Source organism: Equus asinus, chromosome 8 (assembly GCF_041296235.1).
Source record: "Equus asinus isolate D_3611 breed Donkey chromosome 8, EquAss-T2T_v2, whole genome shotgun sequence".
Classification (NCBI taxonomy): Eukaryota; Metazoa; Chordata; class Mammalia; order Perissodactyla; family Equidae; genus Equus; species Equus asinus.
In genome coordinates, this window is record NC_091797.1 from 52,819,044 (window position 1) to 52,846,280 (window position 27,237).

The following is a 27,237-nucleotide window of genomic DNA, read 5'->3' on the forward strand; positions in this document are numbered from 1 at the left end:
TTTTGCATATGTTTTTCAGTGTTTCCTGTTACATATTACTTATGTAATTAAAAAAAATAACAAAGAGGCAGCTATTGTTTTTAAAAAGCAAATACAAGTGACACAGAGAGACCATAACTGTTGTCTCCCATAGTTTATTTTAAAATAATGCCCTTTATTGACCTGCCCGAGACGTAAATTCTACCGTCTTACAAGAAGGCACTATGTACACAGGTTATATGGGCACCAAAGTGATCTATCCACTGACACGCCGTAGCATTGCACATCTTTAGAATGCAGTATTTACCATATAATTACTCCTTTAAATACCAGCTATTTACTGATAATGGAATAACAAACACAGAAATAAGCACAGTCAGAAATTACTGGTAGTCGCTATAGCAACACTCTGATAAATTCTATTTTTGTCCCCCGATACAAAATTACTTTTACTGACATAAGAATCTTACGTGTATTACTTTAAATATATGTGAAATATTTAAAAATACACCTTTTAAATAGCATTTTAAGTATGTTATCCATAATGTTTTTCCCCCCAAAAAACTAGACAATTTACTAGATGTCAAAGTATCTTTAGACAGAGAAAGGTCATCTTTCACAAGAAATGTGTACAGACATTTTTAAGTTGACCCCAATTAAAATGATTATAGAGATGTTTACTTAATCTTGTCTTCCTGGTTCATAACTTCCTGAAGGTTGTGATTTGATTTTAGTTCAAATACCCTGGTGGTTGTTCAAAACTTTTATGTTTTAAGAATGGACAAACCAATCATGTTATTTCAATACATAAAATTAACATGATCCCAGAGGCTCTATTTTAGAAATCTCAATCTTTCTTTTCCATTACTCTTCAGTATAAACTATCCTAAAAAAAAAAAAAAAAAAAGGAAAGATGATCATGGAAAAAAGTCGCATTTATATTTGAAGTTAAAAAAAAAAAAGTGTTGCAGGGAACGGGTCAACACTGGAGGCAGAGCAGGTTCAAACCCATGCTCTATCGCGGGTGAAGCTGGCGGCTCTGAGAAGGTGGGATGTGCCTGGAGTCTCTGAGCCTCCGTTTCCTCATCCCTAAACCCTTAGATAGTTTTGTGAGCAGTAATCTAGAGTTTTAGAGCAGTTCCGGGTATCTAGGTGGGCCACATTTTCATCTTTTCTCTTCTCATCCTGCGAAAGTGGATGGTCTCACTAAGAAAATACACAGCTACAACCACAGAAACTGATTGGGTTGGTGGTTACCATAGGGGAAGGGGGGAGGGGGGAGGCGGAAAGAGGTGACTAGGTACACATGTGGTGATGGACGGCAATTAGTCTTTTGGTGGTGAACATGCTGTAATCTACACAGAAATCAGAATATAATGATGCACACCTGAAATTTATATAATGTTATAAACCAGTGTTACCGCAATAAAAAAAAGAAAGAAAGAAAATACACAGCTTGTCATTTAGAGGGCGTTAGTCCTTGGCATGTTTAACTCTATATATGCAGAGAGGTTTTCAAGCCAGGGTATCAATGATAATGTTCACATCTATACTGTATATATTCTAACTCTACAGAGTTAGCCGCCATACAGCATAGGCAAGAGCATAAGATTTCAAGAGAAAAGATTATTTGGGTATTTAGCAAATTTGAGGATTTAACTTACAAGATACTATAAATTTGCATTGAATGTATTTTTAGGTACTTAAATTTTATTTGTCGAGATCTGAATGACACCCCAATCCCTTCCTAAATGTCCTAGTACAATCAATTTAGGTACTCGAATATTTTATAAGATTGGCACGTGCTACCACGAGCTTATCCTCACAGGGACAGATGAAAACAGCATGCTGCTCACATGGGATTTTACAGAAATAATATTCTATAAATATTAGAGTGTATTCTAGTTTACACAGTACTTTTAAACGCATTATTTCATTTGGTACAACTGCGTGAAGGTCGCTGTCCCAAATTGACATATAAGGTAATGCAGACACAGAGAGCCTGCAGGACTTTCTAGGTCACGCTGTAAGCAGTAGACTCTGATTCTTACAGGTTTGGGTTCTGGAATGAGTTTTGAAAAAGTCCCCCTCCACCACCACCACCACCGTACCTCACTGGTTGCAGGAGTCCTCAGTCCTACAGGCTATAGGAACACAAGCCGCCATTTGCAACATCCCGAAGGGGATGTGTAAACAGGAGGTGCCGAGTGGTCCGCAACTCAAATCATCACCACTCCCAGCCACTGGTTCCCAGGAAAACAAACCATCTCCTGGGGCTGTCCTCCTACTTCTGGAAGATGTACGAGTATATTGATACAGCCATGAAAGAAATAGTTACACAGCACTTATTATGAGCCATTCACTTTCCAAGGTACTTTGACTGAGGTACACCCATGCTCAAGACAGACCCGTCCTCTGACCTGTCAGAACTGAAATATCTAGTGGTGAAAACGGAAATGTTTCAAGCAATTCCTACAGAAGGGGGTAAGCACAAAGATGAGCAGCAGTGCAGGGCCAAAAGGCAACTATGAGAGAGGAGCACCAGCCCAGACCAGGAGGCTTGGAGGAAGTAGTGTCTGAGTGCAGACATAAACAACAAGAAGGCATTAGTCAAGTAAAGTCACGAAAAGGGGAGAGAGGAAGGAGGGAAGAGCATGTGCAAAGACCCAGAGGCTAGGAAAAGTGTGCCAAGTTTGAGGAACTGGAAGCTCAGCATGAGTGAATTGTGAAAGCTGAGATCCTTTCCAGTCACAAAAAGGAGTCCGGACTTTATCTTGACCATAAGTTGGGGCCAAGAAAGAGTTTTAAGCAGAAGACTGACTACTGTATAAATATGGAGAAGATTACTGTAAGTTGAAAGATGGTAGAATGGTCTAAACTAGACAGCGACAGGGGAGAAGTATGAAAATGGATACAAGAGAGCCTTAGAATGTACGCTTATAGGACTTGATAGTTGATTGGATGTGGGTGGTGAGGGAGAGAGAAGCAAAGTATAATTCCACCAAGAGGAGGGCCAGCAAACTCCTCAATTAGTGCCCGCAGGGAAGGCAGGCGCTTCTGTTAAGGCTTCCTCTCAGCTTCCCCACCCCCCACACCTCCTCCCTCCCCGAGCCCTAACAGAAGCTTTTCTCTTTTCATATGAAGAAAACTCCATATTCTACTTAATTCTGTGAATTGGATATTGCTTCCTTAACCTATATATATAATATATAATTCAACCAGCTTCCAGATATTGCTTTGATCCTTCACAATACAAAGAGAATAATTAAAAAAAAACATACAGCATAAGAAGCAAACAGATCATTAAAATACTTAATACAAATCCATACATTTTTGTCTTAAAGCACCCTCAGAGGGTGGACATAGGGAAGAGGCAGGAACGAAAAAGAAGGATTTCATTTGGCACAAACACATTAATGTAAGCTGGAAGGACTCACAAATTATAGACATCTTCACAATATTTGAAGCCACACTCGAGGAGAATGCCAACTATATAATAGCGAAACCAGTCAAATCTTCCCTTTTTTAGCTAGCACAGCCATTTAATTTACTCAACTAACCTCCCACCCATGGAGCTCACACAATCACTCCTAAACTCAGTGGGGTGAGCTCAGGCAGTCAAAGAAAAACATGAGACACACTACAAATGTCACAACTGGGGAGAATGGATGCCTGTTCACGAAACTCATATAAGATAGCTCATTAGAATACGTCATCCGCTTGGTTGTAGGACATGTCTGACTCCACGACCCCAATCCCTTCATAATCGTAGTTTCTATCACTTGAGCTTGCATCACTCTTACTCTTCTTCCTCTTCAGTGGCTTTCCTTCTTGCAGGTCAGATGGTTCAAACACAGCAGAACTCCCAGGGGTAAGCCGTTTGGTAAATGGAACCTTGGCCCTACCCGATTCAGCTGAAGCTGAATGACTGGCTGGGGGCAAAAGTCGGTCACTCCGTAGCCTTTTCCTTAATTCTTCTTCTTTAGTCTGAAAAGCAGTATTAAAGAATGAAAAAGAGCCCAAATAACACTTCCAACTTCTCACTAAGATTGCCTGTCATTAACATGTATGGCTTCTCTATTTCCTTATTCGGTCACAACAAACACAGGTTGAGGAATGACTGTTGAAGAAGACAGACACTCTCCCCGCCCTCATGGAGTTTATACTCTAGTCCTTGCTCTCTGAAGGGCCAAGCAGAGGGATGGAAACGAAGGCTGTCAGATCAAAGCTGCCGAGGCTGGTTCCTGGGAGAACGGTTGACACAGGGTTATGGGGACCACGTGTGCAAATGCTGCGGTTCTTGTCTGATGCTCTGCTCAGCCTCCTCTCAACTCCCATCCTCCACCCCACACCTCTTCCCAACCCGAGCCCCAACTGAAGCTTTTCTTTTTTCATATAAAGAAAACTTCATGCTTTACTGAATTCTGAGAATTGGGTATTGCTTCCTTAGGCTATATGGATGAAACTAATTCAGCCAACTTCAAGATATTGTTTCATTTCTTCACCACACAAAGAGAATTTTAAAAAATTAAACATACAGCATAAGAAGCATACAGATCATTAAAATATTTAATACAAATCCGTGCAATTTGTCTAAAAGCTGCTGATATGAAAAGCTGACTCCTTGTGAGTTCCTTTCAGACGGCAGACATGCCTCGTGCGAGAGCTCCGGTACCTTCCTGCACTCCTCCACCACTGGCATCTTCTCTTCCATGTCCTTCACTGGGAAATCTTTTACTTCCTTTTTGATCTCGAGTTTTTCCAGCCTGGCTGGCGGCTTTCTCAGCGACTTCTCAGTTGCGTTCACCTGGAGGAGGACACTTTTTAAAATGGAGAAACAAATGTATTCCCTGGCAGAGGAGAAAGGGGAGAGGCAGAATAAACACAGTTTAAAGTGTAAACCCTAAAAGTCTAAACTTTCCAGGGGCAAGTTTAAAAAACAACAATGCGCAGGATGGCCCTGTGACCCAGAGTGGTTGGGTTGGCGCACTCTGCTGCGGCGACCCAGTGTTTCGTCAGTTCGAATCCTGGGTGCGGACATGGCACCACTCATCTGGCCATGCTGAGGCGGCATCCCACATGCCACAACTAGAAGGACCCACAACTAAGAATATACAACTGTGTCCCGGGGGGGTTTGGGGAGTAAAAGGAAAAAAATAAAATCTTTAAAACAAAACAAAACAAAAACAACAAAAAAACCCCAACAATGCGAAAGCTGGTAATGACAGAACTAATTCCTGAAGATCTATTTCCTAGTAACAACAGAATTAATTCCTAAAGAAAAAAACCTATTAGATGCCTAGAAAAAAAAAAACAAGCTATTACCAAAAAAACACAAAAGAATGCAACAATGTCCTGAAACCGGCAGAAGACTCATGAGAAGGAAAAAAACCTTGAGAACAAATACAAGAGGGAAAAAGGTGGCGAACGAGCGACAAATTTGTAGTTCAAGGTAAAGAGTTAAACCCAACGATTTTATAATATTCCACAAGCTACAGATGACTTTCATTTGAGATCGCCATTAGTTTTTAGTACTTTTGGTCTCGTGGAAGAAAGAATTAACAATTACTCATGCAGCAACTCTGTGCTGGGCTTTGCAAATGTTTTCATGACAGTAGAAAAAACCCACACTGTTTCATATAATTGCCTACCCTTTACACAGTTCAAAGCAGTATTAACGGCTTTCTGATTATAATTTCTAATTATAGAAAAAGTAAAATTGTTGCAAAGGGTTTATAAAGAAAGTTTTAATTTGCATGTCTTTCTTTTTAAAAATTAGGGGTTTTTTGGTAATATACATTGGCTGTGAAAAATTTAAATGATATATAAATAATCTCCTAATGATCTGTTCAACCACCTGGCCCTTAGTCCCACTCAGCATGAACCATTTTCAAGAGTTTGGTGAGTGTCTTTCCAGAATTCTCTATGCACATATATTTCTATACATATATATGTGCAGTACATCTATGACGTTCAACCAAACATAAATGGGATTATACTGTATATACTGCTCTGTAATTTGCTTTCTTCACTTAATTTAATATGGACATCTTTCTAGGGCAGTGTATATAGATTTATTTCAACTGGGGAAGGTCTTAATCAGCTTCAAGGCTTCATTATCAAATGAACTGAGTATTGTTCTAGAAAATTTCTCCAAAGACTTTTAAAGACAGAGGAGCTATTGAGATCCATTGTGATGTCTAAAAGACTGTCTCTTCATACTACAGTACTGCAGGTACTGAGAGTATAAATCAAACGAAGCAATGCAGTTTAGCACAGCGCAAAAAGGCACCAGAGCTAGTCTCCGCCAGACCCGGGTTTGAATCCTGGCTCAGCCACGGTGCGGCTCTGCGTGAGTTCTTAAACTCTGGAGGCCTTGTTTTCCTTATATGTAACATAGGTTTAACAATACTTCTTTCACAGGATTGTTTAAAGAAAAAGAGAGGACATACATACATAGCAGCCACTCAGTACATGGTAATTACTTTTCATTCAGTGAAAGCAGTGACTTTATTCAGTGACAGCACACAGAATTATAACCAACATACACTATTTGTCATGAAGGGGAGAGATGAGAGTCAGATCTCGAGGCCAGCAGGCGGGTGGCTTCCACCCCGGGTCTACCACTAATATCACCATGTGACCTGAGACAAGGCCCCTCTTCACTGCGGAGGCAGTTTCCTCAAATGCAAAAGTCGTGAGGGGACTGAGGACTGCTAAGGTTCCTTCCTGCTTTAAGGTCTAATTCTTAAAAAGTCTTTGAAAGGGAAAACATTGATTGAAGTTTTGGCTCAGTTAGAGCCATCAGACAGTGTTACGCGGCAAGAAGTTGTTCACTACATGAAAACTGTGGGATGTTTGTCAAAGCAACTTCCCCTCCCCCATCACTGCATTATTTTTATGACAATTGGCTCTCGGGTTTCCTGCTGGCACAAGCCATCTGCTGAAAAGAGGGACATACTTGCTATGGTGGCTCAATTAGAGATACTGTGAAATTAGAATGAAAAGCATTTTTTAGGGAAGTTCACTCATAGAGGGCTAAAAGAAAACGAAATGGTAATTCAAGATCCAGTAAAGAAAGGCTCAGTTAGGCTTTCACAAAGAACTCTGAACCCTGGCTAAAATGATGAGATCAGCAGTTCTGAGAGAACTTGGGATTTCCGGTTTGGGTGGACTCTTCCTCTGGCTTCATCTCAAAGCAATGCCTATGACATGATGAACTTTCTCCCCCTTGCGGAAGTTAATCCTACCTGTGTAGCCCTCATCCTTTCTTGAGTCTGACATTTTAAAAAAAGCATTGAAGATCTGAGGAAAGACATTGTATTGTTTACCACTGGATTTTATGAAGTCAGGATTTACCAACTGCTGCCACTTAAAAATGGTAACAATGATCACATTATACTTAGAGAGGTGCTACCCACAGAAACTCAAAAAAGAAAAAACATCAACTTTAAGACCTATAGAAGTTACTAGTTCAATTATATTCTTTAAGAACACCATCAAAGCACTGCCATGCCCAAAGATGCTGTGATAAGATTTGGGTCTTGTTTCTAGCCAACCCAACTTGCATACATTACTTCTTGCATCCACTGCATATTCCTCAGAGCTTTTCCTAATTAACTATTGACCAACAGATGAACCTACCTTGGCTGTGCTCCCTTACCAGAGTCTTGCATAGAATAGGCCAAAGCTTCTCACAAGACATGTGCCATTCCTGCTCTGTCACTGTTAGACCTCCTGGGGAAGGTCACTCTGGGTGTTAACTGGCATTATTTAATCTTTCCAGTCAACTTCCTCCTCCTTAAACAACTCCCCATGAGGTTCAACAAATAATGTTAGAGACTCTGATGCAATGTGAATAAACTCCTTAACTACACTAAAGGTTACCAAGTACAGAAGTCACCTGGAGAAGGAAATAAACTTTGACCAGAGACAGGAGGAGTCAGTAGAGAATTCAGAGTCTTATGTAGGGAGACCCAGACACAGTAAGAGGCAGGGAGAAATGAGTTTGGGATAAAAGACACCTAAAGTAGGTAATATTTATGTGGATAAATGAGAGACAATCACATCTCCCTAAAGAGATCTATACCAATCCATACACATATTTACATGTGTACATAAAACCAATGCACGCTTATAATACAGCCACTTAAGTCTCATTAGAATGTTTTAAAATACACTGAAAAACTCACTTAGTCTGATATTTAGCTTCTTAATATTATATTTCTTACATATCATTATAATTCTTTCTGAGTGAGCATAACATCTATGTTATGAACAGTATGATTATGCTTCAAAGCAGGTTACCCTGAGGGCACTACAGAATTGCTGTAGTACTGGCCAACAAGCAAATGATAAACGTCAAGAAAAAAGATGAAGGGGGGCCCTATGGTGGACACAGATACCGCCATGGACCTTTAGGGAGAGTAGCTCACAGGAGAGTCCCCTGATTGAGAAGATGAATGAAAGACCTCCACTTTTCAGCATCCTTTATTATATTTCACTCTAAAAGATAACTGAATTAAAGATAACAGCCTGGTTGAGAAGGAGACAGATCTGCGTCTAAAATTCTCTTGTATTTAAGCATACTATTGGCCTACATAAGAAGTCTTGTTTTAAAGTGTTCTCACATTTTTCCCGAAAATATTTTATTTAAAAGATTTTTTTGTACGAATGAAGAAATAGCATTTACATGCCTGATTGAATTCATCACACTGTAATAACTGCTGACACTAGCATTCCTTTTTTGACCATCCCTTTTTTATTTCCCTTGACTCTCTGGTTTGTTTTTTAGCCAATTTTATCATCTGGGTTTTTTTCTAAAAATCAAAATATTATTAAGTATTAATAGTTTAAAGTATTAACTATCTAATAATATTTCCATTGTTCATATGGTTCCCCTTTCAGTCCTTCAATATTCATTCTCAACTTTTCACATTGGCCTCGTAACCTTTCCCAAAATATGCAAGACATCTGGTGTCTGACACACTTATGTTCTCCATCTGAATCGAAGACTCTACCTGTGACACTAAGAATTATATCTCCTTCATTTCCATATGCTTCCTGGGTGTAATCTTAGTCTTATACCTGAAAATGTTAGATTTTCGAGAATATTTTAGAATTCTCTTTCACAATGAAGGGGGATTTCTATTTCAAAGCATTAACCCTTTTTGAGGGCTTTGCATACATGTTTGTTGAAACTTCAGGGCGTGGTTCTCAGCCTGGGCTGCCCACTGGAATCACTCGGGAGCTTTCAAAAGCACTATAGCCGGGGCCCACCCCCAGCCACTGGTGCCAGGTGGGCCTGGGCACTGGGATTTTTGAAACCTTCCTAGGTGATTCAAATGTGCAGCAGGTTAAGGACCGCTGCACCAAGCAATGAAACACACAGCTGTGTGGTACTGCTCCAGCCTGTTGCAAGTCTGGCTGATGTTAGGACATCTTGGCCCAATTCCAAAGCAATAAGAAAAACGGAAAAGAAGAGAACTGTGTTATTCTTCCTACCTCTGCAGCCCTGTCACATTTAAATCCTTTTGAGAACACTCCAACTATGCTCCTGACAACCATTTCATTTCTATATAATATGAACAGTCTTCATCTTTGGTTCACTTAATGATGTTATTGAAAGCCAAGCCCATAGTTTTCATTTTTTTAATAGATATGTTTCTTTCATGATGTAGCTTATGTTAGTTAACCTTGCCTGTGCCCTTGCAAGGTCTGAGTCTGAACCCGCTCATCTCTGGTGTTTGAATCACTGAGAAATGTTTTAATGCTATTCCCATTGGTGTTAGCATCAAGGTTCTATAGCATTTCCCTTAAGGAGGCATCGTTTAGCTGCTGAGTGTTTCCACAGTCTTTTCTGGAGGAGGTTGCTCTCCTGTCTTTTTCTTTTGACACATCTTTTTTTTCTGACCCCTAGAGACTCACCTACAGCCAGGAAAAAATCTCTCTTCTCCTTTCCCTTATTAAAGAACCATCCTTCTTCCCGTGCTTTCAAATAACATAAGCTACTCCAAAATGCCTTGTATCCTGACAGCATTGTACAGTTGTAAATTGTCATTATATTGGCATTATCTTTTCCATTATATAATCCACCTTTACCTTCCCTTTTCTCCCACACCTTCTTATTATTGGCAGCCTGATAATATCATTCATAAGGTTTAGCAATCTCCTCTCTTTTCCCCAAATACTTTCTGCAGGACTTATTTTCTTTCTTCAAAAGAAAATGCCACTTTGGCTTTTATTCATGAGTTCTCAGGATTTCCTACACACAGAGAAGGAAATTACTTTTATTCAACACTAAGTGACCGGGTTTAGGTGGCAAACTTGATTTCAGTAACGAATCATTTTATTCCCCATTGACCGTTTTCTCTGCAACATAGGGTTCCACTGAGGAGCCTTTGATGTAATTTCTGGTCTCTATTTCCACCATTTCTGTTTCTTTATTTTCTTTTCAAATCATTTTTCCTTAAGCTTCTTTTGTTTCCTATCTCTTCTTTTCATCTTCTTTCTTTTCTCTATCCTTTAGGACTACTGGTGCTTCCTGGGAGCACTGGTTTAAAAAACAAACAAACAAGAAAACAAAACAAAACAACGACAAAAAACCCACTATCCTTTTCACAGGTTTACACAGAACTTACTGAAAAATTAGGAACTCAAGACTTTGGCCACAACCATTTAAAATCAGAATAAAAATACTGCTCACACTAAAGAGAAACAATGAGAGATTAGCCAAGATGAATCAACAAAGAAAAATAAGAGTATAACAATTTCTATTATTGCATTCATTTCCTCATGTTTGACCATAGGGTGTGAATATAAATGTATAAGCTTATTGGTTTCAGCTTTGGCATTTAGGCCTATTTTCTTATTGAAGAAGTCAGAGTTTAGTTTTAGACTCACAATGCCCAGTACATAGGCAATGCTTAATAAAAATTGCTGAAAGAACGAAGGCATGTTATTCAATGGGACTTACTGTGTTTCATATTTGGGAAAACCCAAGATACGTTTTATTGGGTTCATTAATTGTTAATGATTAGGGCAAATCATTAATGATTAGGGCAATTCCTGAATCCATAGAGAAGGATGGTGTGCAGAGGGGTGAGGGAATTTATGGGAGAAAAAACTGGCTTACATAAATGCTATAATCTGTATTGTGACTCTAAAATGTGCCTGCTGGAAACAATAACTCATGATCACATTCTATTGCTATTTTTAGCTATAAGATAATGTTAATTACAAATTACTTGCCATGACATCATAGGATTCTCCGTTTCTAAACACTCTGCTGTGGCTTTGTATTATTCCTTGAACAATTAATTCCTCCAGGATGTCTGACGACTTTTGTCGCTCTCCACTCTCTAGGGGTTGGGGTCTGTGGATTAATCCATTGGTCACTAGGGCTTCCAAAGGAAAGGAAAAAAGAAAGCAAAATTTAAGCATGAAGATTTTATCCATCAAATGCTGAATGGATGCTTATAAATTATGCTAGTTAATTAAATCTTAGTTTCAACGCTCTTACCTAAATATCCGTGTCTATTATAAATCTTCAAATCCTTTGAAGTTTAAAGTCATAATGTTCTTACAGAGGGTACACATTACACAGCAACATAATATACTGTTTACTTAGCAGGTCTCATATTAACATAACAAAAAGTCTTTCATGTGCTTCTGTTCTACTTTTTTTGTTGTAACAACACTTATACGCTTGGGTATGACTACACGGCTTCCCTGCACTAATTACGAAGCTAAACCACCGCTAAGAATGAGATACCCTTGTGGTGACTCTGATGAGTTGCAGTTTGGTTTCTATGCTTTGTATACAAAAGATAAACAGCGTGATGTTGCCAAGAGACTTCTCATTCTGCAACCTTGAGTTCACAATTACGCCACCTGCTAAATCTCCATAAGTAAAAGTAAGAGTTTTTGAAAAGAGTCTTTGAACAAAATCAGAACTAGAGTCCACTGAGAGCAGCTACATTTTTATTAGTGATTCTAAAAATGAGCACCGAAAGTTTATGGGTTTATGATAAACAGTCTATTACAAGCTGCACTAATGAGACACTTCTCATTACACATCACCCAATTATATAAATAAGCAAAGAAGCAGTTGTTTTTACCTCTTCACATTATAAAATAAAGGTGCAATATGGAGTCCTCAGAAATGAGCTGTCTTTTATTTTGTAACATTAAGGAAGTCCTGATAGTAACCAAATCCATGCCATTTAGAGGATGGGGGCTTTCTGGGAAAATGTCTAACCGCACTGGTTAACAAGACAGTTGTCATGAATTTGTAGAGAGAAGACAGAAAACACACACACACACACACACACACACACACTGACCAGAAGTCTCTCACTTCAGGATATTGCGCCTCCTCTTATGAGATTTCTCTAACTGACCACTGCAAGTGCCTCCAACAAGTTCCCTACCATTTCATTATCTTTCTAGTACTGTTTCTTCTACCCATGGACGTGTGTGAAACAGAGCTAAAACTCCTTTGAAAGCACTCTATGCAGATTTTGGTACAGAGTCATAAAACATGTCTTCCAGGTAAAATAGAAACTTGAAACAACAGAGAAAAATTGAATACAGATGTTAAAGGTGACTCCTCTTCAGGGGAATTAGAATAAGTTTTTGTTAGAAGGTGGGCTTCTCTGGAGGGTCAAAATAATAACAATTTCTATTTATTGAGCACTTAAGTACCTGGTACTATCTTAAGTACTTTATATACTTTATAACATGTAGTTCAAACATAAACTGTCTGAGAAAGATATCATTACCCCTATTTTATAAATAAACAAACTATATGAGAGAGGCTAATTAACTTGCTCAAGGTAACACGGTTAGGAAGTGAATTAACTAGGATTTGAATCTAAATCTATTTGACCTTAGCACCTATGTTCATCACCACCTCACTGTCCTCCTTCCCAAATATGTCATGTAAACAGCTCCCATGGGTCATGGTCCACTTCTCTCTTTGGATGTTTCTAAAAAGAGTGTCATCGTTGACATCTGTCACTAACATAATAAAATTATTTTAACCATTTCGATCCATCTTTTTCTGAGTCCACCAAAGTATTTGGCTTGACATTTACGGTAGCTGACCTATGAAGAAATCCCTGGACTATATCAGTCATTTCAACTAATTTTCACGATTTATTGGGACATTGAAGACTATTGGGTGAATGTTTAAAAATAACATTGTAGTTCTTTCTGATTATAAAAGTAATACATGGTTATCATGGTAAACTTGGAAAATATAAAAAAGAGTAAAAAAGAAAATAAAAATATCCATATTCTTACCATTCAGAGATTACTATTGTTAATATATAAAAATTTTTTTTTATAAATTTGACATCATACTGAACACAGTTTTGTTTCCTATGTAGTGAGTATTTATATTAGCATTTTCTCATACCATTAGAAATTTTTCATAAGCAAAAATGTAAAAAGTGAAGTCATATAAGAAAACATGGGTGAATTCGTCTTTAACCCTGATGTACGGAAAGGCTTTCTAACTATGAATCAAAATCCAGATTCAATAAAAGAAAATATTGATCAATTTTACTACATTAAAAAAAATCTTTTGCAAGGCAAAAAAAAACCCCACAATATAAGTCAAACATAGAAATCACATCCCTCCTGATTTGTTGTACTAAGAAGGATACAATATCATTTTTGGGATTCTTGCTAGAAATGTACAACCTGAACCTAATCATGAGGAAACATCAGACAAACCCAAATTGAGGAACATTCTACAAAATAAATGGCCTATATCTCCAAATATATCAAGGTTATAAAAGACAAAGAAAAGCCAAGGGATTGTTCCAGACTAAAGGAGACTAAAGCCACATGACAACTAAATTAAACATGTGATTCTGGATTAGATCTTGAAGCAGAAATTAATTTATAAAGGATATTTGCGGGACCATTGACTAAATTGGAATGTGGTCTGTAGAGGGATAATAGTACTCCATCAGTGGTAATTTCCTGATTTTGCTCCTTGTAGGGTGGGGGATTTTGCAGACTGTCCTTGTTTTTAGGAAATTCATACTGATGTATTGAGGAGTAAAGTATCATTATGTCTGTGACTCACTCTCAGAAAAAACACACTGGGGAGAGGGAGAGAGGGGAGGGAGGGAGGAAGGGAAAGGGAGAACGATGGTGCCAATGTGGCACAATGTTAACATTTGGGGAATCTGGGTGAAAGAATATAGGCATTCTTGGTTTTTTGCAACTTTTCTTATCTGAAACTATTCAAAATAAGGTTTTTTTTTTTTTTAAAGAAATACTTGGAAAATGTTAATGTGAAGCTTGAAATGTTTAGCAGATATACTCTGTAGATGAGAGAAGCAGGGATGCAGAAAGGAGGAAGCTAAGGCCTGGGAGATAGAGGAGAAACCAGGCAGAGAACAAGCACAGAGCTCGGGCACTAGTTCTTAATCCTTCCGTGGTAAGATCTTTTCTGAAAACTAATTTACACCACATTTTGAAAACATCTGACTTGGTAGTTCACTCCCTCCCAAGCTGCTCTCTCTCAGCTCGACCCTGCTTACCTGTGGCCCCCCTCACACTGCTGTCCCGCAGGCAGGACTGACTGTCCCAGGGCACAGACACAGGTCCCTGCCACCTGACAATCTGTAGACTGTTGACACCATGGATACTGAGCATTCGTGTTGCAGTCTTGGAGGGATTTTCATCAACAGAATTATCAGAGAGGAAAAATACCTGTGCTGGCCCAACACAGAGAGATGGAGGGGCCATCCCTGCGCTGCGTCCCCTACCTCCGACCTCATTCTCAGAGGTCACGTCTACACCAGATCAGAAGCACAAGACCAGGGTGAATGTGAAGTTTGTGATAACTTGAGGGTGCCGCACAAGTCCACAAAAAGGAATCTCACCTATTAACTCACCTACTTTCCAATTCTAACTTGTACCAGGGCAGAGACTGCAGGGGCGAGGGGTGAAACGAAAGCCTTCCCTCCAAATAAACTGTGTTCTTGCCCTCGAAGTCTGTTAAGTTCAATGGTTTCAACGGTGGATGGAATATAAATAAGAGCTCTTAAGTTAACCTCCGGTAACTCAAGTAAAGTGAAAACATGCACAGGAAAAACCAGAACTACTTTCCGAAGAGCACACCAGGCCATAACTACTTCTTTCACGTTTTTGAAAGATTCTTTGATTGTGTTTTTGCTGATACTTCAGAGGGAGAGAGACAGGGGAAATAGTTTGATGTAGGTTTTATTTATTTTTTCAAACACAGAACTCGCCCTTGGAAAGATGTTAACATAGGAGAGGTTGAAAGGAATGTTCCAAGGGCCCGTTCCCAACCACCGATAAGGGCTCTTAGTTTAAAAAAAAAAAAAGAGACGGTTTTAATTACTTCATTGACAAGAAGATTAATGGTTAGTATTATTTACTCACACAGCAAAGGCCTAAGGCTGAATCCTAACGTCTTAGAGATAGGCATCTTGCCATTTAGAGCCCTGCCCGGCCTACAAAGCTGTGAGAAAATGGTCCCCAGACACACATTATAGAACGTATTCAGGGAAACAGTATTTTATGGAGAGCAACATGAATGGGGATTGTTACCTGAATTTACTCTTCTGTTTCTTTCACTAGGAGACAGAGAACTTTCTAGAATGGTTCCGGGTAAGCTTCCCAACTGGGCCTGTTTTTCCAGGCCTTTAGGGCTGCCCACAGTTTCCTTGGGCAGCGCAGCTTCAATTTGGGGTCTGCCATCCTCCCCGGAATGAGCCACAGTGACATCAGCCTGTGAAAAGGGAATGGCTTTGTGAGACAAGGTTTCTTAGAAAATGAAAACAGCGTCGCAGGGTCTGCTTTGTGAATATTTTAGCCAACTAGTACCTGTGGCAGGCTGAATAGTACACAGCAACCTGTCAGTGTTAGCTTATGTGGCCAAGGGGACTTCACAGATGTGATTAAATTAAGGACCCTTGAGATGGCAAGATTATACTGGACTAGCGAGGTGGGCTCGAAATGTAATCACAGGTGTCCTTATATGTGGGGGGCAGGGGGAGATTTGACTACAGAAAAGGAGACGGTGACGTGACGTGAGAAGCAGAGACACATCTGAAGATGCTACAGTACTAGCAGTGAAGATGGAAGCGAGTACCAGCACAGGAAGAGAAAGGCCGCCAGCCCAGAAATGTAAGGAATGCAGCTCTAGAAGCTGGACAAAGTGAGGAAAAGAACTCTCTCCTCAGAGCTTCTGAAAGGAGCCAGGCCTGCCAATACCTCGACTTTAGTCCCAGTGGAGCTGATTTTGGACTTCTGACTTCCAAGCTGTGAGAGAATAAAGCTGTGTTGTTATAAGCCACTAAATTTATGTTAATTTGTGATAGCGGCAATAGAAAATTAATATAGTATCTAATACGATCCCACCAGGTATAAGCTTTATGGTGAGCACTCTGGAGGATACCAAGACGAACAAGTTTAATCATCAAATGTGAAAAGTAAAGATACTGCAATGTAAAAAGCTTTTTTGAATGAAACTACCTTTATTGTTTTTGCTGATTAAGAAAGTAATACAGACTCATAAAAATAATTAACTAAAACAGAAGGAAGTTACGGTGATCAGCTTTATGTGTCAACTGAGATAGGCTATCATAGCCAGTTATTCCATCAAACACTATTCTAGGTTTTGCTGTGAAGGTATTTGGTAGATGTGGTGAACATCTACAATCAGTTGACTTGAAGTAAAGGAAATTATCCTTGATAATCTGGGTGGGCCTCATCCAATCAGTTGAAGGCTTTAAGAGAACTGAGATCTCCCTGAGGAAGAAGGAATACTGTCTGTGGACTGCAGCTTTGGCTCAAGCCTACTCTTTCTGACCATCTACTCTATTGTATGGATTTTGGGCTTGCCTAGCCAGCCCCCGTAATTACATAAGCCAATTCTTTGTAATACATCTATCTATCTACCTCTCTCTCTATCTGTCTAGCCAGCCATCCATCATACTGCCTCTGTTCCTTTGGTAGAACCTGAATGATACAGAAATACAGTAGACAATCAGAAGTACCTTTCCCTAGACAAAAGCATTATTAACATGTTAGTATGTCACTACCCAGATGTGTTTGCTCATATAAATATAAGCTTTAAAAATAAATTGGAATTGGCCAATCAGCACATTAAAAGATGTTCAATATCATTAGTCATTAGGGAGATGCAAATCAAAACCACAATGAGATACCAGTTCACATCCACCAGGACGACTATAACGAAAAAGACACATAATAAGAAGTGTGGGCTGGGATGTGCAGAAATTGGAACCCTAATACAGTGCCGTGGGAATGTAAAATGGTGCAGCCACTTTGGAAAAGTGTTTGAGACTTCCTGAACAAGTTAAACACAGAGTTACCATATGACCCAAAATTGCGCTCCTAGGTATATACCCAAGCAAAATGAAAACAAACATTCGCACAAAAACTTGTACACAAATGTTTGTAATTATTATTTGTCACATCAAAAAAGTGGAAACAACCCAAACGTCCATCAACTGATGAATGGATAAATAAAATGTGGTACATATCCACAAAGGAATATTATTTGGTAATAAAAAGAAATGAAATACTGATACGTATTGCAACATAGATGACATTTGAAAACAGTATGCTAAGTGAAAGAAGCCTGACACGAAGATCACTCTGTTTATATGAAATGTTTGGAATAAGCAAATTGATAGAAACAGAGTGTAGATTTAGTGATTGCTTAGGAAATGGGGGTTGGCTGCTAATGAGTGGTGGCTTCTTTTGGGGGGGGTAAAAATGTTCTAAATTAGATTGTGTTGATGATTGTGAGTGCATATTTTAAATGGGTGAATTGTATGATATGTGGATTATATTTCAATACAGCTGCTTAAAGAATAAAATAAATCAGGTTATACGTTAAATGATATGTTGTATTTCTGTAGCCTGTTTTTTCCATTAACAACATATCAGAGACATTTACCTATGGCAATATACGTGTGTCTACCTCATTCTATTTAACCGTGGGGAGTAGTCTTTATTTGACAATTGCATTGTAGCTTATTATGTAACTGTACCACAATTTACTTAATAACTGTACCACAATTTACTTAACTAGTTCCTACTGAAGGACATCTAGGTTGTTTCTGACTTTTCTATAATAAACAGTGCTGGCATAATATTAGTCCATATACATGAGTGTGACCCCACCCAATCAATCCATGAAAATAAATTCCCAGTTGTGGACGTGCTGGCTCAAAGAATATGCACATTTTATATTAATATGTGTTTCCAGAGGACCCTCCGTAAATCGTGCACTGACTTACAATCCCACCTTCTCCTTCTAAGGATGTCTATTTCTTCATAGGACAATTCCATTGCTCGTAACAGGTCAAAATACAGTGTAAAAAGGAACTATATGTGATTTAGTAAACCACTGACTTCAAAACGCTGGTCCACGTCAAATTTTTCACAGTTCCACAGCAAAAGAAGAAAAATAAGAAAAAATGCAATGACTTTTTTACAAAACTAAATTAATTCAATTTAAAGAACTGTCATTTAGAGCCAGCCCTGATGGCCTAGTGGTTAAAGTTTGGTGTGCTCTGCTTCAGTGGCCCTGGTTTGTTTCCCGGGCGCAGAACCATACCACTCGTCTGTCAGTAGCCGTGCTGTGGCAGTGGCTCACATAGAAGAACGACAAGGACCTACGACTAGAATATACAACTATGTACTGAGGTTTTAGGGAGGAAAAAAAAAATGGAAGATTAGTAACAGATGTTATCTCAGGGCAAATCTTTTAAAAAAAAAACTGTCATTTATTTTGAGAGGAAGCATATTTTAAATACTACTATGTTCAAGAAAAGTCTTCTCATATTCCCTCTAACTACCATGTCTCCTCTCTCCTAGGGCTGGCCCTTCTTTCATTGCTGGGTTGCAACTTTCCTACTTCTTGTTCAATGGAAGCCAAGGCTTCTGGCAGATGTTATCAGCCAATCTCTTCTCCAACTAAGACACACTTGTCAGAGGAAGACTTCTCAGTGTCTCTGGAAGAGGCAAGAATATATGCATCTTCTACAGAGTACTGTCTTCTGGCTCTTCTTATATCTATTCATTTCACTTTTTTGACCCAAGGGGTGCTCTTGTTCTCCCATGAGTCTTCAAAGGGCCTCAGGACTCCACCCTCCAACTCCCACTCTTTGCAGCACAGCCCTGTTTACTGATACAGGTTCGCATCTGGTTGAGGGTAGAAAAAGGTGTGAAAGAGGAGATCCTTGAACTGGGTCTGGATGAATGAGTTTCCAGTGAACAAGGAGCAAAGGTCATTCTAGTCAGAGGACAAAGTGCACACAAAGATGGGGTATGAAACACTATTGTGTCCATGAACTTGAATTATTCCAGTGATGGAGGCAGAAAGTGGTGGGTACTGAGGTGAAAAAAGGAAGTCTTTTGCAACAAGTAAAGGAGTTTGATTTTATTTTGAATACAACAGGAATATTTTGTAGGATTTTTCTACACAGAAGTAAAATAAAATGATCAGGTGTGTTTTTAGAAAGATCACTCTTGGGTTTGTGCAAATGGCGGAAGTTGAGGAAGGAAGGGACAGAACAGGGTGGCCAGTGACAATCATTGCAATTGTCTAAGTGAGATTTGACTAAACAGGAACTAGGACAGTGGTAGTAAAAATGGGGGAAAGAGGCTGGGCCAGAAATATCAGAAAGGTAGATAACAGAGCCCTCAGAGCTTCAGTTCAAAGGAGGGAGAGCCCTCTGGTTCTACATTATGACTCTAGAAACTAAATAGAAAACGTTCTGTTTAGGAAAACTGAATACAAAATAGGACACTGGCATGAAACTCTTAGTACTCTCACAATGACAATCATACAAATTTTAAAAATCTAAGCACATGGACCACTTTCTGGAAGCACACCAAAGGTGGAAGTCCCTCAGAGGCTAAGTAGGAATCGCAATAGCTAGATTACAGTGGCTGCCTCACCCCCATCAGAACACCAGCTAGGTTCTCATAATTCAATTAGGGATTCTGGCATGTTTGCAGGGAGACTACATAGCTCCTTCTCATCGTACTTACATAACACGATCCCTCCAGCAAAACCAACGTCGGTTCATCGTGCTGACGGTTAATGAGTTCTGTGGCTCAGAACTACATGGGAAAATATGAAAAATCACTCACCTGAACAAACAAACAATCAAACAAACAAAAAAGCAACCAAAAACTCAATGGATCTGAAATACCAATCAGCACAAGGAGAAAGCCTGAGAGCAACGATGTGCGTTGCTCTTTTTCTCTCCATCTGTCTGTCTTTATAGATACATTTACTCTCCGTGCAGGCCCTTAATAGTATAGCAGACCCAGGAAAAGAGTCCTTACATATAACATATTACGTGTTATACTATTCTATAATAATAATCATCCTATATTAGACATATCAGACATATGTCATAAATATATTTTGTTGTGGTAGTTACATGTAACAAAGGAAAAGAGACCTGGCCTGGTGCTTACTTTTAGGGGCTCCGAGTTCAAACTGAAGGTAAAAATCACATTATGCATTCTCTCCCTGCTTCCCAAATAAAGTATTCAAAGCAGTGATAGTAAGATAGGTATTTTCACAAGTCCATTTTGTTTCACGGATCCATCATTTTTTGAACCTAGTGAAGCACTGAGTTACATGCAGGGACTCACTTTGTCATTTAACGTTTCCCACTGGAGATTCTGAAAAATCTAACTGATTTAACAACAACAACAATAAACAAAATGCCCACATTGGAACTGAGAGCGAATGTGGATATTTTCAGTCTGAAAGGTAGCTTTTCACAAAGATATTCTGTCAACTACAAGGAAGAATAGGTTTAAATACCACAACTCTGAATGATTTCCCAATTGTTTCAGCAAAGCCACTAATCCAGGCCTTAGCAAGGATCTTTACCCATTCATGCTTATTTAGATACAGTCTGCCTTCAAACTCTGTGAGTGACCAACACTTAAACTGTAGCAGATGAAATGCAATCTTTCAGCATAAAATAACATATACAGCCTTCAGTTTCCGCAGCAGAAATTTAAGGATTTTCTCTTTTGAAAACTAAGAATGTCTTTCAAATATCTTATCTATGTGGACCACATTCTGGAAATTTTAACCCAATTTCATAATCTAGACTTGAGGATAGTCATAGTTCAAAGACCAGAGATATTTACAAATTAATTAGATCTATGCCTCTTGGGGATATGGCAAAACAGTTTTCTTGTTTTATCTGTGCATGCCGAGTTTACATTTTCACACCTATAAAAAGTCTGTCTGCAGTGGTACTGGGGGAGGGAGCAGGCAGCTGGGTGGAACTTTTCATTTTTTCCCTGAGATGAAGTTGTAGCAGAAGTACAGATTCAGTGTGTTTCTACATTCTGTATCAATTTGATTTTATACTTTATTGTCTTGGGGATAAAATTTTACCAATTTTAGACAGAATTGAAAAGCTGTGAATTCCAAGCTAACAGCGATGCATGGGAATTATCAGCATTGCAAAAATGGTATGACTTTTAACTATAGATAGGGTTTTGTGGGGTTTTTTTGTGTTTTGTTTTTTGGTCTGGAGGTATTATATGTTGTGTTCCAAAGCTTTTGAGAAACAAATCTGTCAAACAGCTTGGAGGGAGTCATTTGCCAAGGCTCCCTGGAGCTGAACGCTTCTTAAATCAAATTATTGGCAGATGTGTTTTATAAATATATGTCTGTAGACATATAGGAAGAATTTGTTCTTCAAAATTTGATTTTTAAATTTTACTTCTAATGAATGTAATAATAAATAGCAACCTTCCAAAAAGCACTTAGAAATATGATCTTTTAAACATCAGACTTGAAGAAGTAATTTAGGAGGCTGGCCCAGTGGTGTAGTGGTTAAGTTTGCACATTCTGCTTCGGCGGCCTGGGGTTCACTGGTTCGGATCCCGAGAGCGGACCTAGCACTGCTTATCAAGCCATGCTGTGGCAGGCGTCCCACATATAAAATAGAGGAACATGGACACAGATGTTAGCGCAGGGCCAATCTTCCTCAAAAAAACACAAAGAAGTAATTTAGTCCTTTTTGCTGATGATAAACAGGAATTTTCAAAGTTTAGGGAAAAACTGTGAAGGATACTTAGAGATCATTTATTCCAATCTAGTCTCTCCCCTTTTATAACAGGCAAGAAACTCTGAGTTAACCATATAGAAGAAGACCATTTCTCCAACTAAGAAAAGTTTCCCATTTTTTTCTTATTATGCATTATTTTATTACAGTGTCTTTTCTGCCACTTTAGACTAAGGCAGAAGTGAAGGGAAAGTCTGTAGGCAGATCTCAAGAAGTTTGATTTAGAATATATTAAAGTTGTGCTGCTAAGAAACATGAATATGCCAGCAAACACGTTCATTTCGTTTTAAAGACGCTGCTGAACTGCTAAACTCTCAGCCCAGTGCATTTACGAAGGTAGCGAAAGCGGTACTGTTTGATAGTTTGAGAGTGTTTAATTAACAATCATATCTTTCCCAGATGAGATTTCCAAGGTCAAGTGCTGGGGAGGGGAAGGAGATGTGTATGCGTGAGTTGACTCTACTTTCAGGTTATTTTAATACTGAAGTTCCTCCATGCTGAATGCCATTAGTTCAGTTATGCGACTAGGAGACAAGAAGACGCTGAGGAATCAGAGGAGCTGGGAGGGACGGCATGCAGACACTCAAGAAATGTTAGTTAGTGCCTGGTCTGCATCAGGGACTACAGTAAGCACTGGAGATACAAAGACACAAAACAGTTCCCGTCCTCAAGAAGGTAACAGCTCAGGATGGGAGGCAAACATGGAAACAACAGAAAGTTTTGAAATACGATGGGAGAAGGGGTAAGGTCGACACTGCCAGCTTGGCGGCAGTAGCAGGGAGGAAGGAGGGCGTCAGGAAGAGCGGTCCTGAAAGATGAGGACATGCTTGCCGGTGGCTCAAGACGGTGGAGAAGGAAAGGTCTGAAAGGAGAGGAAACAGCAGGGCCGAAGGCCTGGCGATAGAAACAGCATGGGATGGGGAACAACAAGTCGCTGGGTTTGACTAGAATACGAGTGTGGGGAGAGAGGAAACTGGAGAATTTGACAGAAGTCAGCTTGAGGATGGCTAGTGAGGCGCGCTGAAGATTTAGAATTTTATCTTACATAAATAACCGTAATAATAACAATTGTAATAACTAATATTAAGCACTCATTCTATGCCAGGCATTGGCATGAGCATTTTACGTGAATGGAATTCATTGAATCCTCATGATAACTCTATAAAATAACTGTTATTATTATTACCCTCATTTTACAGATAAGGAAACTGAGACACAGAGATATTAAATAACTTGACCAAAGTTACACAACCAAGAAACAGTGAACCCAGAAATCAAATGGAGGTAGCCACACTCTTTACTGCTGGTTTGTGTGGCTACCTAATGAGTTGGAAACTTTTTTTCAGCAGAGTGACATAATCAGATTTTATCTGAGGACGATCACTCTGCAGGTCATGTGGAAGGTTGGAGTTGGAGGGGAGGTGGGGGTGGGCAATGGAGAAAGGGTCTAGAGAGACCAGCTGGACCTGTCTAAAAATCCAAGGGCGAGGCAACGACCATTTTACCCAGAACATTCAGGAAGAAACCAGAAACCCTCCCAGCCTGGGGGAGGCTGGCCTAGAGGGACTCAGAGTACTTCTCATCCAGAGAGGACTGCTTTTAGCACTTCTTCCTTCTCTAATAAGTAAAAGAATTATTTTCAGTAATAACCATGAAATGGAACAAATGATAACAGAAGAGAAACAAATAGTGAAAATTTTCTTCTATTGAAATCTTATATGTCATCATGCCAGTAAAACAAATAAAAACTAAAATAAAGATTTTGTGGAAAAAAGAGTGAGGCACAATGGATAGTTTAAATCACACTAATATACTTTTTGGAAAAAGGGAGTAAAAATGTATTCATACATATTAGTCCAAAGCAACACTGAGTGATAACAAAGATGACCACATTGTTGCCAAGAAGCTCATAAATCTAGGAGGGACAGGGAGCTTTACACAGACATTGACCACGTGATAAGGGAGCATCACAGCGACAGTGTTCGGGCTCAGTACTGAAGGATGAGTAGGAAAGCATCGCAAACAGGGAACGGGGCTCAGGGAGGACATTCTGGAAAAAGGGAAGAGTGTGTGGAAAGGTATAGATTGTGATGAAGCCTGGAAAAACCACACTGCAAGTCTTGCTTTGGCAGATCCAAGAGTCCACGAGTAAGAGGGACTGGAGAGGAGAGGATGACCTTAGAGAGACTGGAGGGACCAAATGTAAGGGGTTTTGCACACCCCTCAGAATCATTTCTTAGGGAGACAGTGGCAATGTGGGAGGTAGATGGGTCAGGGTGGCACCAGGGGAGGCAGAAAAACCTAGTAAGAAGGAATAGGGCCCTGAACACAGACAGTGGCCTTTGGGATGGACAGCAGAAAGTGTTAAGATGGGTGGGCATCTGGGCACAGGCTTTCCCCAGGGCACAGGTACTAAGCCTGGGTCTCAGCCTTTACTAGCCTCTGGTTTGCTTTTCGATGTCCTCCGAGAGCCCAGCAGCTGTGCCCCACACATAGTAGGTTCTGTAACTGACACCAAATAGTGTCTTGGACATTGCCTGCTGAGAGAAAGTGGGTGTTCTTTAGCCAGTACTTCCAAAGATGCCTTTTAGGAAGGGTGACCACAAATCTTGGTTTGCTGTGGACAGTATGGGCTTAAATTACATGTCTGGGTAAATTTACTAATAGGGCTCCCTTTCATTTTTAAAAGTATCCTGCTTTTGATGATAATTTACATGGTAACATAATCTCTTGGTAACTCCTCTTGAAGGGAGCCTTGTGGTCTCCTAGTTCTGTTTGTGGAGTCTTGATGGTGGTGAAGATGGGAAGAAATCATGGACCTCATTTCTGCCTGGACCAATCCATCCCTCTATGCTCCACCCTGGAAAAAATTCCCCTTCATGTCTCCAGAATAATTACGGGGTGGAACCTTGAGGGAGAATGGAAAGAGTGTGGGAATGAGACTTGAAAATTAGATTCTATCTCCAGCTCTGCCCCTAAACAAAGTATGGGGCCTCAGACAAGCTGTCCACCCCTTTGGGCCTTAGAGTCCTCATGTGGGAAGCAAGAAGACTCAGCCAGACCGCTTCTAAGATCTCTTCCAGCTCTAAGTAATTTCCAAAGGGCCCACTTTCCGGAAGCCAGTAATATATGGCAGCTCCCAGGAACTCCCACCCTCTCGAGAATCACCACCAACCCCAGCTCCGCGCAGAACGCCTCGCTCATCTCATTCTTCCTGCCTCTGGCCCTTCGCAGGCTCCTGAAACACAAAACGCTCTCAAAGCTAGTCCTACAGCAGCAGGAGTCCCGGTTCAGACAGCAGTTAAACACCGGCTGAATAAATTTGCTCCCACCCCACTGCTCATCCACTAGGCGGGCTGTGAGCCCCAGGGGACCTGCTCCAGCCCACGCCGGTCGCCCCCAAGGCTTTATGCCTGTTTGTCCGTTTCTGTTTGTTTGTTTTACCTTGACTCCCTCTTCCCAACCCTTCTTGGGCGCTGGGACGCGTCTCGCCTCTTCAGCAGGCTGGGAAGGTCCGCAGCCCATGCTGCGCGCCGCGCGCTCCTCCCCGGGCCCGGCTTCACCGCGCGCCCCTGCGAGCGCTCCCTGCCGCGCCCCTGCGCCGGGCGCCCGCAGTCCAGCGCCCCCGCGCCCCGCACGCCCGTGCCCTCCGGCCTCTCCCACCGCCCGCGCTGAAAGGCTCGGCAGGAGGCGCTCGGTACCTGGGCAGTTGCCGGGAACTGTTGCCACAATAAATCGCATCACGCGGACCTAGGTCCTGGGAGGCGGTGGGACTTTTGTAACTGGAAAATGGAAAATCGAAAATCAGAGACGTTAAATTACCACTGGGATGCAAACGGCAGCCTTCTCCAGGACGAATTGAGGGGAGAGCCGGCTGCCTGGCCGAATTAGATAGTAAGCATCCCGCGGGGACCTCTTATTTTTTCCTGAGACGCCGTGGCACACGCCTCCACCCCCGGTGCCTGGGCTGTGCGCTCGAGATGTTGGCTTTCGTGCTTCAGACTCTGCAGGGCGATTGTGAGACGTCCAGTCGACGGAAGCAGCTCTTGAGGACAGGTGGGCAGTGGAGGCGGCAGGGACAGCACCAGACCTCAGTGTCATGGGGCGACCTCGGAGATGACAGTCACACAAACAGAAACCCACACAACGAAGAAAACCAGACATTTAGGATCATAAACAGCTCAGCGGCTGCGAGATGGGTCATGCAACTCATTTTTTATGGACAACGCGTTTTATGAGCTGTTACATTATAACGAAAGAGCATGGGTATGCTTATTTCTCTCAGAGATTTAAGTAAAAACGGTGTAATCCGTCAAAAAAGGCAGACCAGGGAGACTGCTCAATTGAGCAACAAGTTGCTCTTTCCTGAATTTTTCCCTTTTTTATCTTATTTTCAGTTAATTTCTATTTTTGAGAAATTTTTTTTTGAGTTAGATGCTTCTTTTTTTTATTATTAATGTTATGATAGATTACAAGCTTGTGAGATTTCAGTTGTACATTATTGTTAGTCATGCTGTGGGTACACCACTTCCCCCTTTGTGCCCTCCCCCCACCCCCCCTTTTCCCTGGTAACCACCGATCAGATCTCCTTGTCAATATATTAACTTCCACCTATGAGTGGAGTCATATAGAGTTCGTCTTTCTCTGACTGGCTTATTTCACTTAACATAATACCCTCGAGGTCCATCCACGTTGCTGCGAATGGGCCAATTTTGTCTTTTTTTATGGCTGAGTAGTATTCCATTGTGTATATATACCATATCTTCTTTATCCAATCATCAGTTTCTGGGCATGTAGGTTGGTTCCACGTCTTGGCTATTGTAAATAATGCTGCGATGAACATAGGGGTGCAAGGGACTCTTGGGATTTCTGATTTCAGGTTCTTAGGATAGATACCCAGCAATGGGATGGCTGGGTCATAGGGTATTTCTATTTTTAACTTTTTGAGAAATCTCCATACTGTTTTCCATAGTGGCTGTACCAGTTTGCATTCCCACCAACAGTGTATGAGGGTTCCTTTTTCTCCACAACCTCTCCAACATTTGTCGCTCTTGGTTTTGGATGTTTTGCCAATCTAACGGGTGTAATGTGATATCTTAATGTAGTTTTGATTTGCATTTCCCTAATG

At 40.4% G+C, this 27,237-nt stretch overlaps 1 protein-coding gene and 1 long non-coding RNA gene across 3 annotated transcripts in view; one reads left to right on the forward strand and one right to left on the reverse strand.

Moving 5' to 3' along the window:
• Positions 1 to 116: 116 nt before the first annotated feature.
• On the reverse strand, positions 117 to 25,799 carry STMND1 (stathmin domain containing 1). Of its 2 annotated transcripts, none has more exons than XM_014866400.3 (5): positions 25,554 to 25,799; positions 15,574 to 15,754; positions 11,230 to 11,381; positions 4,655 to 4,786; positions 117 to 3,966 (listed from the first exon to the last, which is right to left on the reverse strand). In XM_014866400.3, the coding sequence occupies exons 1-5, from the start codon at positions 25,632 to 25,634 to the stop codon at positions 3,682 to 3,684; spliced, it is 831 nt and encodes a 276-aa protein (XP_014721886.3). In that variant the 5' UTR covers positions 25,635 to 25,799; the 3' UTR covers positions 117 to 3,681. The 2 variants fall into 2 exon arrangements, with proteins under 2 accessions (XP_014721886.3, XP_070371702.1); XM_070515601.1 differs by having other exon boundaries at positions 4,634 to 4,786.
• A 19-nt stretch (positions 25,800 to 25,818) lies between these two features.
• Positions 25,819 to 27,237, forward strand: part of LOC123286995 (uncharacterized) — a 30,219-nt gene continuing 28,800 nt past the window's right edge. The window contains exon 1 of the long non-coding RNA XR_011505181.1: positions 25,819 to 26,165. This is a non-coding gene — a long non-coding RNA (uncharacterized lncRNA). The remainder of the gene's footprint in view (positions 26,166 to 27,237) is intronic.